The following is a 16,344-nucleotide window of genomic DNA, read 5'->3' as shown; positions in this document are numbered from 1 at the left end:
AGAGAGCAGTAATGTAGAGGCCAAATGCATTTCCAGAGTTCTCAGAGGGAACAGCAGGTAGGAGGAATCTCTTTTGTTCATCTTTTGTTTTTTGGAACTGCCTCCTGGAAGTCCTGAAGGAAAGAACATTAAGATGCACCACCCAACTTCTCCAAAGTCAACTTGAGACACATCCCAGTGTTGCACTACAAACAGAGCAGGAGATCGGGATGATCAGAATCATAGGAAAGGCCATTGAGTTGTAGGAGCTTCTTGAATTTATGCTCGAATTGAAAGGCTTTGTAAATCAAGTTCTGAGAAACAACCTGTTATGAGGAAAAAGACTTACTAGGCAAGTGATGTTTTCTCTTCAGTCAGGGTACTGCTGAAACCAGCAGTCAGAGGCAGTAGTTAGAGTTGAAATATATCATTTTTGGAGAACTACTTGAAGGATTTAGTGTGAAATTTAGAAAGACTAAAAGTTACATATATATATAAAAAAAAAGCTCTACTCAAAAATGAAGTCAAAGCCTTAAATTCTAACTCATAGCCAGAAAAGGTGGTGGGGGAAAAATGTGATTTGGGATTTATTAGTTTCAATTGTTTATATTCAGTAGAAGAGGAATGACCAGGCTAATTGCCCTGACCTTGAGCCAAGGCAAATTAGTGCTTCTCTAAAGGGAAAAGGATACTTGAGCAGTGGTGGCAATGCCCAGGAATAACAGGTTAGTACCATTAGTTAAATGACATTAGCAACTCGTAGCTGCTCTCACTTGAAAACAGTGAAAGGCAGAGGATATGGAAGTTCCTGCTGTAATCCCTGGTACCAGCTGAGATGAAATTCAGAACCCTGCAGTAGCTGAAGCACCTAACTCAAACCCATCAGTGCCTGCTTGAATGTTACTGTCTCTACTCTTATACTGTAAGGAGATTCCAAGCACCTTGGGACGTAATCTCCAACTTGGCAAGAGATCAGGCACTGAGAATTAGCACTAAATGAAGCTTAACCTTCTATCTGTTAAAAGAACAGAACATACTAGGCTTTCCTAAACTGCTCTATCAGACAAATGTTCCTTGGGCTCAAGTCTTCACACCAACTCTTCCCAATCCCAAGATCCACTTATGATGAAGCAGGCTGGACGCAGACAGCTGAAAGCATCAAGCTCTTTATTCCTGTAGCATTTCCAATTTAGTTTTGACACTTCCTCCACTGAAGATTTGAAAATGTGCTTAGGGTACAGCATCACCTAAATGTATTGCTATTAGCTTAAAAACAATGTTGGTAAAGGTGCAATGCTAGAAGCAGTGCTAAACAAACAGTTAGAAATAACAAATCACCTGCATGCTACCAGGCTTAGGAAGTTACCTCTAGCTTAAATTACTTACATTATGATGAACCTTTAGTGTTTGGATGTTCACTCTTCTAGCAGCCAATTAAGGAAATAAAAGAAGGAATTTATTTTAGCAGCAGTAGAAAGAAGGTCAGTATTAGCAGGCCATCCAGCAGACCAGATTTCAAATCTTTTAATTCTGCAACCTATACTTAAGGCGTAATCTATTTGTCTCCTAAGCAGGAAGAAAGTATTCTGACCCCCCTGACTTCATAGAATTATATCATACCATAGAATGGCTTGGGTTGGAAAGGACCTCAAGGATCATTAAGCTCCAACCCCCTCTGCTACAGGCAGGGCTGCCTTGTTTTACATCAAAACTTAAAATTACAGTGAGTATGGAATATAAAGAACATTTTGACTCATAGGTACCCAGTTCCCTTCATTCGTTGAGGATTTTCACCACGTTAACTGTACCAACTACACTGAAGGTATTCCCAATCAGAAGTAGTAAAATTTAGTGATAAATCACTGCCCTGAGAGGTATAAAAACACCCTCATGTTTTTCATTGTTCATTTCAGATTCACTATTCACTAGCTTCTGAAGGTGTGGTAAATATCTGAAAACAAGTGCAAACAAGATAAAAAATAAAGCTACAAAAAGCAATAAATGCTGCTGCATCATGATGTACCCTCGTGTCTTAGCGATTTGTATGAATACAGCGAACAGAAAAGCAGAGGAAAAGCTATTTCTTTGTCACTATGGAAACTCAGACATTTGATTCCATTCAAGACCATTCTCCAACTGGTTTCCACATTAATTTTGCCTTCCATTTAGTGACTTTGGATGGCATTCAAAGTTTGAATGCAGACCAAGCTGTTGAACAATGGTTGCATGAGACAATACAATATGTAGTTCATCTGGATATGGTTTTTTTTTTTATAGTGTTGTCTACGCTAACAAAATAGAACAGATGTAATTCTTTCAATATCAGAAAAATATTCCAAACTAATTTTACAGCATACTCTCATCTGTAAAAAGAAGCAGCATCCATTTCACTCATGTCTTTGTGCAGCTTCTTCCCCTTTCTGTTCAGGTACTGCTTCATCATCAGGTTTCATCTGAGCAGTGGGTAACGAGCTCTCAAAACTGTTTATGAGTACTGTTTCTTGGTTTTGGGGATCAGTTTGTAGTGCTGTTTTTGAAGAAATTTCATTAGGAAGAGTAAAAGAAGGTAAAGATGATGCTGTAGGCAGAAGGTGGTCCAAGTCTGGCTGCCTGGCAGAGCCTTCAGGATTCTTCATTATATCTTCTGGGCTCAGAGCCGTGGTGTTCTCTGGGAAATCAAGAAGTATTTCACAAAACAAAGAACCAAACACACACCAATTCCTGTCAGTGCCTCTGGTTATGGTGCTTTGAAAATCAATTTGAACGGCAAGCCTCTCATGGGCACAGCACACAGATTCACAGCTGCCCAATACACGAGCTGCATTTACTCAGCTCTGCAAAACTCAGTAAAATCTGATGCTGTAGTAGCTCAGGAGTCTGGAAACCCTGAGTAAACTTACCAAAATAAGCAGAAGGGTCACTGTTTGACATGAGCTTTTCAGTGCCTACAAAAGAGCCTGCTGCTGGCATGCTGAAGGAGGCAGAGGAAGAAATGCTGGACACGTTTGTTAAGTCAGTGAGCTCAGGAAGTGAAATACCAGACATGTCAAGAAACCCTGAAGAAAGAAAATGTTGTGACACTTTCAGATTAACACAAAATTTCAGCTTCAAAAAAGAGACACGCTACATGCAGACTGAAATTTATTCAGTTCTATACACCATTGCTCATGGTCTTGTATTTAATTCTCAAACTTGTTTAGAGCTTTTTGATTTATTTAAATGTCCTCTTTCTTTTGAAAGGGAGTAGGTTGGAAAAACCATGCAAGAAAACATACCTGGATCCATAACTCTCTGGAGAGGGGGAGGAGGAGAAAGTGAGCTTTCTGGTGAATACCCACTCGTTTCTTGGCCTGTGGATTGATCCAGGTTCATAACTACTTCAGAGCTGTCACTTTGAGAAGTAGGTGCCAATAATGGAGCCTGGAATAACACAGTAAAACACATCTTTTCATGCTGCAAGTGTCACCTGAAATCAGTCTTCCCATGAGACTGCCTCGGTCTCTAAGTCCATCTATTCAGAGAGAACTCGATGCTGAAACTAATAATCAAGTCACTGTTTATGACTGGTTAAAACATATTCTTTCAAAGCCAACGTGTTCTTTGAAGAGCTGACACTTAATTCTTGTAGGTGTATTTTATTTCCTAGTTACAAGGATATCCTAAACCATTTCCTCACTGATCCAGACAGTTATCACATCCTCAGAACAGGAAGCAAAGATCTGTCAAGAACACGTTTCAGCCAATACCAATGAAAGAATAAGTGGAATATTCATTATTGCACCCAAATACCCAACTACAGTGATGAATACAGAAAGAGACTTTATTGCCTCAAAATTCCATCTGGTATCTTTCTCTCTCAAGCCATCATTTCTGCCATCTGCTTGGCATCATAACTCTTACTTCTGCTGTGCTCAAAAATACTGTATTATGAATCTTAAAACAAGCAGAAAATTAAATGAAAATGAAATCCCATAGGATGTGTGATCTGACTTCCTACATACCTCTGTGTAACCATTAGCAGATGGTACAGGAGTTCCAGCTTCTGGTAAGGGCGAAGGTGGTTTGCTTTCTGGCTTTTTCTTTGCTACTATTGACTGTGTTGGAATCCTGTGCAAATAGCCATATCCAATACCACACCCCAAACTGCACAACAGAAGTAAAACAAGATTTGGAAAAAATCCTTAACAAAGCTGGCAAGCCTTTTAAATTCTGACTTCTAAAACAAGAAGAGTTTGAGTCCTTAAATTGGAGCAGGAAATACCTACCTGCAAGAATCCATTCTGCTACTAACAGAGCACAAGGCAAATGGTATTTAGATAGATGTAGCTCAGCTTTTGGTTAACTATTTCCTATATCTTCATGAAATATATGAGCTGACCTGATTTGCATTTTGTTCTTGCTTCACCAAATGCTCAAGTGTGAAAGTGTAGCTAGTGCATCTGCTAGCAAGGAAGTCAGCATAAGTTTTACCATCAGTATCAACTCAAATAGGATTAGATCCAGAACATGCCTAATACCTCTCAGCTATTTCTTCTCTTTAATGATGAACAGTTTCACGCGAGAAGGAAATAAGCCTTAAAGTGAAAACAACAAGCTGTAATCAATGACAATATTCTTAACAAGAGCTCATTTACAGTGAGTGCATAACCTGTCATCACCCAGATCACCGCAGATCAGTACCTTCCTTCTCCACCCCAAGCTCCATTGGGAGTCACAACTACCTCTCGAATGGAGTCTGCTTCAGTGTTATAAACCATCAGCTTCAGCGGCTTTCCCTCATGGGACTCAACCAGCGAGAAGAAATCTTCTGACTAAGAAAAGAAATAGCAGTAGTTATTAAATGCATGAAATGAGGAACCAGAAACAAATTGGTATTTGAGGCACTTACTTCAACATGAGATATTAAAAACCCAAAGATAGACTAAAACTCACTAATGTACACTTTTTTTTTTTTTAAAGTAGGTTAAAGTTAGATTTAAGTTAGGTTTAAGTAGATAGATAAATGAATAAATACTGGTAAACTTTAGCTCAGCCATTAAGCATCTCAAATATTAACCTCACAAAATCCAAAACAACCATCCCCATATGTTCAGTGTGCATAGAATTAGGGTTATAAACCCTAACATCTTCATGCCTGCTATGTTTATGTGTTATGTGAAGGAACACCAACCCTACCTCCTGCAGAATCTGATCAGATCCAACAATGTAGTCAGTGTATGGCTGCAATCCACCTACAGCGGCAGGAGATGCGGGTTCAACATCCTGTGAAAGAATGGCAGCTGTCACCTGCACTCTCAGATGAAATTACTAAAAGCTAATTCAAAAGACAACAGAAGAAAAGAACATCTGGTTTACAGGACAAAACAGAAGTCTTTGAGCAGTCTAATAGTAGGAGCAACACTGCGTAAGACACGCCGAATACAGAAGGACCAATTTGAAAATGAGATGTTTTGAAATTGAGAAGAAGTTGCATTTATTTCAAGAACCAGAGACCAGATAAGACGGTCCAGATAAAGATAAGACCAGCTCAGTCTTTCCTAAGCTGTTCTACGCTTTCAGCTCTCCCTCTTGGTTTTAAAACAATGTTTTGGTGCTTTTTCTGCATGAGTATTATTTCAATGAAGTTGAGACAACAAAAGCACCAATTGAGCCAGAATCATTCTTTTTTTTTTGGTTTTTAATTTTTTTTTGCTTTGCTATTGTTTCTTCAACACAAAACAAAACACTTCTCCCCATCATGCAGTCTGCACGGTCTGGTTGGGCTGGGATTCGTTTTACTCTTAGTGGCAGGCAAGACTAACAGACATCTTGTCCCTGTTCAAACTTTCAAGATTGTGTTCCCCTCCTCTTTGTGATTTCAGCACTGCACTTCTACATATTACTCTCAAAAATATATATACATTAAAGCAAGGTTATAGGAACACCAGCAGGCCACCATGAGACAGTCACCCGCAACTGCATTCTACATACAGCAACATTTTCATGCATAAGGATCTGTAAATCCTTATGAAAACATTCCTGAAATACCTGAGGCTATGAATTAGCAATCCTTCTAAATCGCATACCTCATCTAACAGAAAAAACACACACACACACATAACAGATGAAAAGCTTCAAATCTCATCAGTGAAACTGGAGGTTGGTAGCCCTGCCTGTGGAAGGGGGTTGGAACTTGATGATCCTTGTGGTTCCTTCCAACCCAAGCCATTCTGTGACTCTATAAACACCTTTTTGATGTTTACCCCCTAGACAGAATAGATTCCACTAATAAAATAGTATATTGCTGTCTTGGAGGAATCTTCGAAATGGAAGTCTACGTTCTGTTCTTAGCTCAGCAACAACTTTTTGGATAAGCATAGAATTGTGACTCACCAAAACATGCCACACGTGTTCATTGGCCCCCTGGAAACTGCAGAACCTCACGCTGGCTCCGAGAAGACCTTGTCCTCCCCACATGTTACTGGGGACCACCTCCACCTCTCTTATCTTCATTGTTTTGATGTTATACACCTCCAGTTTCACTGCTTTTTCAGCATTTGCCTTCAGTAGATCTTTCAACATATTGTTTTCTTTATTCTGTAGAGCAATACATATATATGGTTAATGCTATTCCTAGTTGCACCTGTAACACAGATGTCATGCTTGTGGCAGAATTTGAATACAAAGAACCAAAACAGTCATTAGACTTCATGTTTTACAATCAGTCCAGCAGTGCAGTTTTCTTTTATTCAGAAGCAGTCTGTGCTATCAGCTCATGTCCTTCTAAAAAAGTAACTACTATCATTCAGTTTAATTGCTTACTTTCCTTTTCTTTTAACCTCTGGTAAGTCAGAAATGTTAGATCTTAACTACATGTTTGCATCAGTAAGTGGCAGCACTTCATGGCTGATCAGTACTGATCCTTGGGCCAAAGGTGTGAGCCTTCCAAACCAAAACAGTGCACTGAAACGTATTCAATTCTTCCTCAATAACTCACCATACAGAAACTGTGTGACCAGCCCTAACCCATAAGCAAACAGGCCACGTGGCACTTTTCTTCCTGTCAGTGATTCTTTCCCCTATTTTATCAAATGTTGAAACAACTTTGCTTAAACAAATGCTGAGTTCTCACTACTGACTCACTAGCTCAATATTCACCTGGTGGCAGAAAATACCCATGAATAACACCACAAGCACAGAGTTAACCTGCAAAGAAGCCAGGGTGACTGAAGGCATCAGTAACACTCCTCAGGTTTTGGTTTCCCTTTTTAATGCCACATGCAATGCCCAGCAAGCCATTCTCCATTCTGACAGCTTTGCCATCTACCTCTCAGAATAATGATACTTCAGGAAAAAAATAAAAAGAAAAAAAGAAAATAAAGTTTTAGAAGAGAGACTCACCAGCCTGGTGTGTCCTATCGCAATGATGAAGTCAAAGAAAGGCTCCAGCCCTCCTTGTTGAGCAGGGGAGTTCTCCTGAACCTGAAAAAACATACATACATATATATTTTTTAATTGTACATGGATCTGCAGTGACGTTAAGCGATACAGTGTTAACTATTACACCTGAGTCAATATTTACTTTTCACTGAACCAGAAACGAGACAACAAGCGACAGACACTGAAAGCGGTTCACAACCGTGAACTCAGATATTTATATATTTGCTTCCAATCGCCCCTTCAGGCTTTTCCTCCACGCTGCACACAAACAAATTCCCCAAGTGCAGCACCACCATTTTTCACACACGAGTTCCTCCCCGCGGAGGCAGCGCGGGCCCGGCCTGCCTGAGGCAGCGCGGCGCCATAACCCCCGCCGCCCCGCGCCGCCCCGCCTCACCCCATGTACGTGGAAGCCCTCGGCGCCGCCGTCCGGGAGCTCGGAGCTCGAGCCCAGCCCCATGCCTGGCAGCGCGGCTCAAGTGGCGGCGCCGAGCAGCATCTCCCCGCCGCCTGAACTCGACGGACGGCCCCGTAGACCTGAGCAGCGGAGCGCCGAGCAGGGAGGTGCGGGAGGCACCACCCATAGCAACGCCTCCTCTCCTCACGGCCGCCGTTGCCGCCCCACCCCGCCATTAGGGGCGGCTCAGCCGTGTGTGCGCCTGCGCAGGTGGGAGCGAGGTTGTCCGTCCTCCTCTGGGCGGTCCGTGGCAGTGTCTGGCCGCCCTCTCAGTGAAAAAATTCCCTCTGAAATCTAACCTAAATCTCCCGTCTTTTAGTTTAAACCTTTTGTCCTGTTTAAACCTTTTGTTTCCTTTTGTCCTGTCGCTATCAGACCGTGTAAAAAGTCGCTCCCCCTCCTGTCTGTAAGCTTGAGTACTGGAAAGCCGCAATGAGGTCTCCCCGGAGCCTTCCCCAGACTGATCACCCCCAGCTCTCTCAGCCTTCCTGCACGGCAGGAGCTCTCCAGCCCTCTGAGCATCCCCGTGCCTTCCCCTGGACGCGCTCCCACAGCTCCAATCCCTCCCCCAGCATCGCTCCATGCGGGGCCCCACGAGGCAGTCACAGAATGACAGAACAGAATATTTATACAGCCCCCTCCCTGTCCCCGCTGCCGCCCTTCTGCTGATGCAGCCCAGGTTGCTGTTGGCCTCCCGGGCTGCAGGCTCACATTGCTGGCTCGCGTGCAGCTTTCGTCCATCAGGACCCCAAGTTCTTCTCCACAGAGCTGCTCTCAGTGAGTTCTTCTCTCAGTCTGTACTCATAGCTGGGATTGCCCCGACCCAAGTGCAGCACCTTGCCTTTGGCCCTGTTCAACCTCATTAGGTTCACATGAGCCCACTTTTCAAGCCTGCGCAGGTCCCTCTGGATAACATTCCTCCTTTCTGTTGTGTCAATGGCACCTTGGTGTCATCAGCAAACTGCTGGGGGTGCACTCACTGCCACTGCCTGTCATTGAAATGGAAGAGTGCCGATCCCAAGATGGATCCTGGTGGACACCACTCATCACTGGCCACAAAGCCACTGACAACAACCATCTGGCTGCAGCCATCCAACCAAGGCATAGGGAGCCTTGGTAATCATTAAGAATTGCTGATATTTCCCTTCTTCCTTAAATTTCTTATCTTCCACTCCATTCGTCTTAGGATGAACTCTGATTCTGCCTCAATAATTACTCAGTAATGAAGGGTTTCTTCATTCTTTCTTCAAACACCAAAAGAAAATGCCAGAGACTCTGATCCCAGTATAAAAGGATTACTTAGTATATATAAGACCACAGCCAGAAAGCCCAATGGAGTTATTTGCATTTATGTTTACTGTGGAAGATAGTGAGGAGGATCTCACCCCAAAACATTTTTTTGTCGGAAACCTGTCAGAGAATCTGCCTTCACTTAAGGTGAATGCCAAGGAGACTTCTGAACTCATGGTTTTGAAGGAATAGGTGGCAATTGCACAAGCTCTTTAAAGGAATTCAGAAATGGTTTAGCACACCTACTGGCTGTAATAAATAGTAGTTCTAGTAGAAGCTGGCAAAAGGGATAAGCAGTGAAATGACAAAATGGAATTATTCAGAGCAGTAAAAATAAGGAGCAGTTCCAGAACTGTAAAAGGATCATGAAAGATTAGGTGGGCAATAAAAGCACAGATATAATGAAGTGTAAGTAAACACAAAAGGATATGTGTCAGGAAAAGCTCTGACTGACTGCATGTGTGAAATGGTGGGCTCTGAGCTGTTCAGCAACAGCCTGCTGTGAGACCTGGGGTTTACAAAGAGGCATTTCAGCAATTGGTAGTAACCGAAATGCACATCACCTGGAACTGCTGGAAGAGCAAAAAGGAAGCAAAGGATGGCTGCAAAGAAGACACTGGTGACTTACCATATGAATTCCATTTTCCCATGTCATTTCCTAAAGAAAAACCAAAAACAACCAGTAAGAATTGAAAAGGTTGAAAAAGAGCATTAACAATAATTGAAGGTTTCACACATAGGGAATGATTAAGCAAGCCAGCACTTCTTCATTTGGGTGAGAAACAATTGAAGAGAGAGAGAGAGCATGTGCTACGAAGTCATTTGTGGTACAGGGGAAGTAGTCAGGAGCTGAGTGTTTTGCTCTTATTCCCTTTTTTAACAAGGGAACTGTTGAAATTGTGAGAGCACGGGTTCAAAGTAAGCAGAAGGAGGTGATTTTTCATGTAACAGCTCATTGAGTTCTGCAGCTCCCTACCGCAGGAGGCTGTGATGCCAAGAGTTCACTTGGCCCCAAGGAAGCACTGGGCGAGTTCACCAAAGAAAAATCCAGGGAGAGCCAATATGTACACAGAAACCACTGCAGCAAAAGATATTTTCTGAGCTAAAACCATCCAAGGGTTGGGAGAGTGCTGAGGGGAGTATTCTTTGTGCTTGGCCCAGTCTTAGTCTTCACTCAGTTAAGTTGTAGAAAGAAAGAAATCTAGAGTTGTATGTTTTAAGTGCTGTTTTTTTCTAAGTTAATAGATAAAAATAATATCAAAATAGAGCTGCTGTCACTGAAATTACAGCAACATCAAATCTGCCCTGGACCGCAGTCCAGGTTGCACAGGTTGATGCAGGGTCACCAACCAGCAGACCAGGCTGCCCAGAGCCACATCCAGCCTGGCCTTGAATGCCTGCAGGGATGGGGCATCCACAACCTCCTTGGGCAACCTGTTCCAGTGCCTCACCACCTTCTGAGTGAAAAAGGTGATGGAAGATTCACCTTCTATATCAGTGAGGAACTGTACGCTATTTCTCAGTGTTCCTTTCTGCTTAATAACTCATTTTTCAAAGATATGACATTTGAAAGGGGGCAATTTACTAATCTGCTTTACATTCTAGCAAATGCTATGCATGTGTTAAAGCTATCAAGAATTAGGAGACTCATTTCATTTGACTTTTTTCTGTCTATATGACTTTTCAACATTTAATGCATTAGGACAATTTTGTTTTAATAGCTGCTAATCTAATAGATTGTGAAACTGTTTTAGTGCTGGGAAATAAAAGAAGAAAAAAAGGAGAAATGAATTATATTACACAAATACTTTTGAGAGCTAATGGGTAGAAATGTTTTTTTTTAGTGGATATTTCTACATTACTCCAAACCTTTTCCTCCTTTTCTGATAAATAAGAATGTTCGTATTTTTTTCTGCAGTGGGAAAGTAAGTCCTTGTTGGGGAGTAAAACTCTTTCTGCAGGTCTGCTTGGATTTGGTTGTCATTTTGGAGCTACTTTGATGTAATTATGTGACAGAGGCAAGTAGGCTGGTATTGAAAAGCTTTCTCAGCAATCTCCCTCCTTCCATTTAAAAGGGTTTATGAAGATATGCAGGGAGGGCTGTCTGATCATATCCAGGACGTGGTAAAAAGGAAACCCAGCTGTACTTGAATGTGCTGGTCTGTAACTGGTGGGTGAGAATGGTCAAATTTCTTAGTGAATATATTTTGAAATCTCACTCTCTAAATGTTATTCTGTTAATTGTTTATTAGATAGTGAAGGTAGAGTTGTATTATCAATCATAGAATCATAGAATGGCTTGTGTTGGAAGAGACCTGAAGGATCATGAAGCTCCAACCCCCTGCTGCAGGCAGAGTCACCAACCTCCACATCTAATACTAGGCTGCCCAGGGCCCCATCCAACCTGGCCTTGAACACCTCCAGGAATGGGGCATCCACAACCTGTCTGGGCAGCCTGTTCCAGTATCTCAACACTCTGATAGTAAAGAACTTAAATCCAGAAATGGCCAAGAGTAACACTTAAGGTATTCTCCATAACACTTTGTCAGCAATGGATTTTCCTTTTATAATAAAGTCAATACATGATAAAAATACAGCTAATTTTGTGAGGTGGAATGTCAGGCTGCAGACATGAAAACTAGCAAGCCATTAGCAATACGTTTTGACTCTTACAAAGTTTTAAATCACTTGAAATGTGGCATTTCACTGTTATGGCATTTCGGTGTTATGGCATTTTAGAATTAGAAAAATGAAGGCCTTAGAAAAACCTGCGTGTGGTCTTCCCTTTCCTTGTGAAGGAAACACAATTTATCTTCCAGCACAATGGAACTAAAACAATGTGACATGCAACTGACAGATTCTGCAGAGCACTGTAAACTTCAAATGCTTATTTTTCAAAGCCCTTTGTGTGCTTGGCAATTACAACTCGCTCACAGGGTTGCTCTTTTCTAAAGGTTCCAATGTAAACGAGAGTTAATAGGTGAGATGTGCGCTGACCATTCTCAAATGTGCTTAGATGAATACATAGATTGTATGAAGCTAACGGAGATAGTCACAGGTTTCTTTTTTTTTCATTAAGAGGAGAAAAACAGGCACTTCTAGGCGGTACCCTTACAGTAGAGGATTTTTTCCCCATTGTATAAGTAGTAGTCCGATATGACAGAAGAATTGCATAGTGTGAATACATTTCTTTGGCTTCTTGGATACTTGTTTTCTGTAGAGTTCATCAGAAATTGTGTATCTGATAAGATTACCCACTTCAGTGGTAAACAATAAATTTGTCCAGATCTTCAGTCATATCTGTTTGTACATCTTCGAGGACGAGGACAGGATGCTCATGAACAGGGACTGTGAACATATGGTTGTCTCCAGGACAATGTAAGGCAGGGTTTTCGTATATACACCATACATAAAAACTTCAAATGATCATCAATAGAATCTTGCAATCCTTGAGAAGCATATGTAAGAAATGATAGGACAAGGGGGAGTGGTTTTAAACTAAGACAGGGGAGGTTTAGCACTGGAACAGGTTGCCCAAGGAGGTTGTGGATGCCCCATCCCTGGAGGCATTCAAGTCCAGGCTGGATGCGGCTCTGGGCAGCCTGGGCTGCTGGTTGGTGACCCTGCACATAGCAGGGGGTTGGAACTGGATGATCATTGTGGTCCTTTTCAACCCAGGCCATTCTATGATTCTATGATTCCATGATTCTATGATTCTATGATGATAAGTGTATTTCTGTGTATGAAGAGGCCAAAGTTCGGCTGTTGCCAGCTCTGTTGATTTTGTTGTTTCAAGCTCTATTCACAAGAGAGACTTTGAATATAAATTGAATTGAATATAAATATTATATTGATGGCATTGAATATAAATAATATATTGATGTTCACTGACAAATAAATTTTGGGTGTTTCCAAAGCAACTCAATTCAATGCAGCAGTACAGCATCTCTTATTTAATAGGCTTACTTGCCTTATTACTGAGACTTGTAGAGACTAAGTAAATTTTTTGTTTGCTCAGTTACTGTACCAGCATGCCAGTGCTATCAAAATTACTCAGGTTGTTAGGCCAAGGTATTCCCTGTACAAATAGAGATCTTGGAAAATATTTCAGCATTTAAGCTGCATTCAGTGAGGGAGGAGCCCAGCAGGCTGAGTTGGTAGCAGGCAAGCAGTAGTGCAGGCTTGAGTATGTTGAATTAACTTGAATAGCATTTGGTGTAAATTACCTTAAAGCTTCAGAAGTGAACGAGTCTCCTGTAAGCCCTATGTCAGCCCTGCCCTGATGTATCAGGTATTTGGGGCATTAAAATGGCTGTGTAAGTGTACGTTTAAGTGGCTAAGTGACTTCCAATGGAGCCTGAAGAAGTGCTCTGCTCATAAAGTGAGACTTTATATTAAAAGGCAAACTGGTTAACTCTCTAGGTTATGCTCCCCTAGTCATGTGGTGGCCCTTTACTGGGCTTGTTCCAGTATCTGAGTGTCTTTCTTTCACTGGGGGGCACCCAGCTGGACAACTACTCCAAGAATACAGTCTTACAGATGCTGAATAGGGAAGGAAATTGCTTCCTACAATCTGCTAGCTACACACCTGCTAATGCAGCCTAAATTGTGGTAGGCTTTGTTTGCTGCAAGGGTTCACTGTGCAATTTGTTGTTCATCATGATGCTTTTCTAGAGTCCCCTCAGCATGCACAGTTATGTGTGGTTATTCCATACCAGAGGCTAAATGTCCTCTGCTCTCGTCCCAGACAACTCACTGTGGAAGGCACTGGGTTGACTATGGTGCAATTGCCTTCGGTAAATCCATACTGGATGATCTTCTTGGCCTTCATGACTCAAAATTTGCACCATAGCCTTCCTAATGACTGATTTTAGGCTGACTGGCTTGTAGTTCCTTCAGTGTTGAAGATGAGTGTGGTTATTTTGCCTCTAACCCACTTGGTTGTTGTGACCTCTCTAGGAAGACAGATTGTGTAATGCATTGGTGGGTAGCTGCTGAAAGGATCAGGCCCAGGACAGCGATAGATACCAGGATGCTCAATCCTTAAGTGCAGGTGTTCTCCAGCAAGGAATAGCACTCTTGTCTGCCCCTGTTCTACTGGCAGTGAAAGCAGGTTGGACTCTATTGATATGGTCAAAACAAACTGGTTCAGTTCAGAGTCCTGATACTGCTGCAGGTGGAGAAAGGAAAAGATCAAGTTGGTTTGGGGAGGAAAAAGCATGGGAAAATAGAGGTGTAAGGAGTTAAAAGAGGTCAGTTGCCCATAAAAAGGCTGTGATTAGTATGCTTGTCTAGCCATTCCCTGCATCTCATCAGCAGTCTCATTAAACTCCATTTCTAACTGTCTCCTAGGCAAGAGGCTCTCCATGGTGTTTGTATGGAGGTCTCAATGCCAGAGATCAGAGATCACAGTGTTTTGTGTCCATAATGCCAGGAGATGGAGCAAGTGAGGGTTTGTATGTCTATCTAGGATATGCAGGAATTTTTATGCAACCATAGTCCTTTTAATACATTTCATCTGCTTGCAGACAGCACCATCCCTGGCATGTTTTAAAGTCCATCAGTCCTCGAGTGCCAGAGTGAAAGGGGATGAATTTTATATACTGAGAATTATCCCTCAATAAAAAGCAGTGATGAAATGCATAGCTGCACTTACCCCCATCAGTGTCAGCATATTGTGTTGGAGTAGTGAAGCATTTTAACAGAAGCATTCATTGAAATGGACTTAAGAATGGAAAAGACTGAGATGGGAGATGGGGAGAACCATCTATACTATCCACTAGAAAAAGCCATGGTACTTCAATGCTGGTTTGTTATTTTACAGGGATTCTCAGTCATGCACACAGATTTGGAATTAGGCATGTAAGCTGTATTGTCTGTCTCATGGACAAATAGGGAATGAAAGATCTATTCTTGTGAGTGCATTTTCATGTATATGAGAAATATGCTGGGAAGAAAAATAGATGTTGACACTGTAGTCCAACAGCCAGGTTCTCCCCACAGAGCACAAATCAGGTTTTCATTCCTACTCTAGTTAATATGTTATTTATACAGGATGGAACAGCTTCAGTGGGGAGGAACTGAAAGAGATTGATTTTATAATACCAGAAGTTGAGTGTTTGGGACATAAATCTGGTGATTGCCACATGGTGTCACCTGCTTCTTTGCACGGGCTCCAAAACCATCCAATTCCATACCTGCCTGATCCAACTTTCTAAAATGACAGAGAAATAACAGAGCAAAAATGCGAATAATTTTTCCCTAGGTTAGCGAGTCAACTCATTTTACCACGTGAAATGAAAACTCCCAGAGCTGATTCAAGGCAGCTCAGGACCATGTTGCCAGGAGTACAGTGATAACAAGTCCCCTTTTTTTTTTTTTTTTTTTTGTAGCAACAAGCTGTTAGAGCAGCCCAGGCGTGTAGGTAACATTACCCTTGGCACAGCTGATGGAACTTGCCCAACTCATCAGTTTTGTGTTATGTTAAGCACCCGTAACTGAAGAGCACAGAAGCCAATACCCTATTGCTGTATGCTGCTCTAATTATAAATTATCCTTGCCAGTTGCTCCAAGCAATTCCTTCCAGACTGCAGTTGTTAGAGAAAAAGCTGCTTTTTTTGAATACTGCTCTTCATTATTTAATTTGTTGTCGACGCTGTAGTACAGGTGTATCTTTGTGCATTGTGTTAAGCAACGTAGTTAACATCTGTTATGACCAGCCTATTCTCTCATTCACTATCTCACAAAGGGAGCACTGAATAAAGCTCTTCACTTTGCTAGTGTTTTGGGGTGAGATTAAGAGCATCAATTTTGACATTTCAGATAGAATCTTGGAGAGATGCAAGCATCTGCCTTCCAGAGTGGGATTTGAATTGGCAGGCTTTCAGCAACACGTGCCATTGATGGTGTTTAAATTCATTCAGCACCTAAGCACATGTACTTGATTAACTGCAGAAGCATTTTCTAAGCATGTGAGCACTAGGTACTTATGCAGTCATGATTCAATGCAAGAGTTGTGGCACAGGGAGAAAAGTAAACAGCAAAACCCTTTCTCCTCCAGGGCTTACTTCCTCCTACCTTAACATTTTATACACTTGGTGCCTGATTTATCTCTTCTTTAAGTGGTTGACTTTGCATTGATGTATGTATATGAACTGGAAGAGAACACGTTCTGTAAAACTGTAGGAACTCTGAAACTG

General features: G+C 41.8%; 1 protein-coding gene across 2 annotated transcripts; it reads right to left on the bottom strand.

The window, feature by feature from the left end:
- Window positions 1-1,129: 1,129 nt before the first annotated feature.
- Window positions 1,130-8,039, bottom strand: GORASP1 (golgi reassembly stacking protein 1). 2 transcript variants are annotated; one of them, XM_010712349.3, is made up of 9 exons: window positions 7,796-8,035; window positions 7,360-7,440; window positions 6,352-6,555; window positions 5,155-5,241; window positions 4,660-4,790; window positions 3,981-4,122; window positions 3,255-3,399; window positions 2,880-3,035; window positions 1,130-2,647 (listed from the first exon to the last, which is right to left on the bottom strand). In XM_010712349.3, exons 1-9 carry the CDS (start codon window positions 7,856-7,858, stop codon window positions 2,367-2,369), a joined length of 1,290 nt encoding a protein of 429 aa, XP_010710651.2. In that variant the 5' UTR covers window positions 7,859-8,035; the 3' UTR covers window positions 1,130-2,366. The 2 variants fall into 2 exon arrangements, with proteins under 2 accessions (XP_010710651.2, XP_085083094.1); XM_085226968.1 differs by lacking the exon at window positions 3,981-4,122 and having other exon boundaries at window positions 4,701-4,790; window positions 7,796-8,039.
- Window positions 8,040-16,344: the final 8,305 nt, after the last annotated feature.

This window comes from Meleagris gallopavo, chromosome 6, assembly GCF_905368555.1.
Source record: "Meleagris gallopavo chromosome 6, MGAL_WU_HG_1.1, whole genome shotgun sequence".
Lineage (NCBI taxonomy): Eukaryota > Metazoa > Chordata > Aves > Galliformes > Phasianidae > Meleagris > Meleagris gallopavo.
This window is presented reverse-complemented; position numbering and strand designations above follow the sequence as displayed.